At 32.9% G+C, this 2008-nt stretch overlaps 1 protein-coding gene across 1 annotated transcript in view; it reads left to right on the top strand.

Moving 5' to 3' along the window:
• The first annotated feature begins 819 nt into the window (after positions 1-819).
• LOC100162302 (caspase-1) overlaps positions 820-2008 on the top strand; it is a 5146-nt gene continuing 3957 nt past the window's right edge. Inside the window, exons 1-2 of the mRNA XM_001944959.5 lie at positions 820-1085; positions 1152-1268. Coding sequence (XP_001944994.1) covers positions 1054-1085; positions 1152-1268 — 149 coding nt within the window. The 5' untranslated portion in view covers positions 820-1053. The remainder of the gene's footprint in view (positions 1086-1151; positions 1269-2008) is intronic.

The following is a 2008-nucleotide window of genomic DNA, read 5'->3' as shown; positions in this document are numbered from 1 at the left end:
AATATTACGGCGGTATTTGCGTATAATGAATTTTATAATGATACGAATCGTACCAGACGAACGTTCATAGACAAATAAACGGCGCTCCCGAACGAGCAGTTGTCGCCGCCATCGGCCGGTTGTGAATTGCGAATAGTAGGCGTGACTTAAACGCCGCGCTCTTGCGGATCGTCAAAACATTTAACAGCGCATCCTCTCGGTCGTTGCACTCGTAAATTTTTCGTGACACTTCCTCTTAAGACAACCCTAGTGACCATAGCGAAACCTGTTGACAAAACTCAGTAGTCATTAGGGTTTCGCTAACATGTTTATATTATGTAATTTTGATAAATTTATAAAATGTACGATAATCAGATGCTATAAAACATATTTTACTACTCATCAATAAAATTTGTAGTAAAATACTTTATAGGTAATAAAAAATTGATCATGCCGATGCTATATTATTAAAAGTTGAAGTTGATTTGTGTGAATATTTTGTTTGAAGAACCCTGCCAAGTTTTGTCCACGGGTCGCGCTGCAATCGAGTACCTGAAACCGCGAATTTGTGAAACATGGTCACTAGCAATACCAGCGAGGTATAGACTATAGAGTTATAATACATGGTAGTGCACAAGTGCTACTTCACTATCGAAAACACAACTATCGCCATCACTATCGAATATCGACCAGTATAAGGTGGAACCGTGAAAGTGGAACCAATGAAATACTAGACATTTTTGATTTTTCCGGTAAATTTATTTTACTCGTATTTTATTGGTTCTACCTTTACTCAATAGTATTGGCGATAGTTGTGATTTCGATAGTGAAGTGGCACTACCATTATTGTATTAATTACCTTGGTCGTTATTCAGTATTCACTGATCAGTAATCACTACTAACAACTAAGTACTAACTCACCAGTATTACTCAGTATTTATGACTCATATTTCATACTATTGTCTATTCAGTTTTCACTGCTCACTGTTACACTTCAGCCGAATCTCTTTTTATCGAGTCTTGCCTACATTACTTGTATAGTTGTATACCTACTTATAAGGTCTTGTTTTCACGATGCAGAAAAACGAAAACTCCAAATATTTCCAGTGAGTTACGGGTTTAAACAATTTCTTTAATTTTTCAGCCACATGACCATACAATTATTGTTTTAGATACAAACATGGTAACCACGATACAAACACTAAACATAACAGCACTCGGACACCACAAATTAATAAGTTAAAAGAGTTTAATCAACCTGGCAAGGACACTAGCGACGCAGGGTCATTGTGAGTACCTAGTCAATATTTTTAAATTTAAGATTGAATTTTGATGACCTGTATTTTTTTATAAGCCGTTAAAAATGTAAACCAATCCTCAAATTGAAATTTGTTTTATTGTATTACAATATTCAAAATTGTCACTGTAAATTGCTTGTCCATTTTCATATTTTGATGTTTTCTTTATTCTTTGATCTAAAAAACAAGAGCTCCAAGTGTAGATACAAAAATCTAAGACCCACTTCTCATTTGATTTTGATGATTTCTAATTTTCCAAATTTTCCGCAATTCTATACAATTTTAAAATTATATTTGATATTTTTGTTGCCACCTTAATTATAATACTTTTCCAGTAATCTACTGTTAATCTAAAAATTGGTGAGATTTTTTAAAATTTTGTTTGTACCTAGGTAGTTAAATCCCAAAGTATCTTCAATTAATTCATTAAAATTAGAAAGCATTAAATCTGTGGAGAAAAGTTAGTTTTAGTTTTCTAAAACAATATAATCCAAACTTATTTTATTTATAATGAGTGTATGAAATATAAATATTTTGTTTCATAGAAATTTTACGCTTAAAAATGTATTTAAGGGGATTGGTGGCGGTGATTTCCTGTCTTTGTCTAACACACGCGCAACATAAGAATTTAGACGTATTTTTTGTCCAACGTACCGATTTATATAGTGAAGCGATAAAAATTCTGTAAACAGATTTGAATTTGTCGTCAAGTCTACTTGAGATCGGTCAGT

This window comes from Acyrthosiphon pisum, chromosome A2, assembly GCF_005508785.2.
Source record: "Acyrthosiphon pisum isolate AL4f chromosome A2, pea_aphid_22Mar2018_4r6ur, whole genome shotgun sequence".
Taxonomy (NCBI): Eukaryota; Metazoa; Arthropoda; class Insecta; order Hemiptera; family Aphididae; genus Acyrthosiphon; species Acyrthosiphon pisum.
This window is presented reverse-complemented; position numbering and strand designations above follow the sequence as displayed.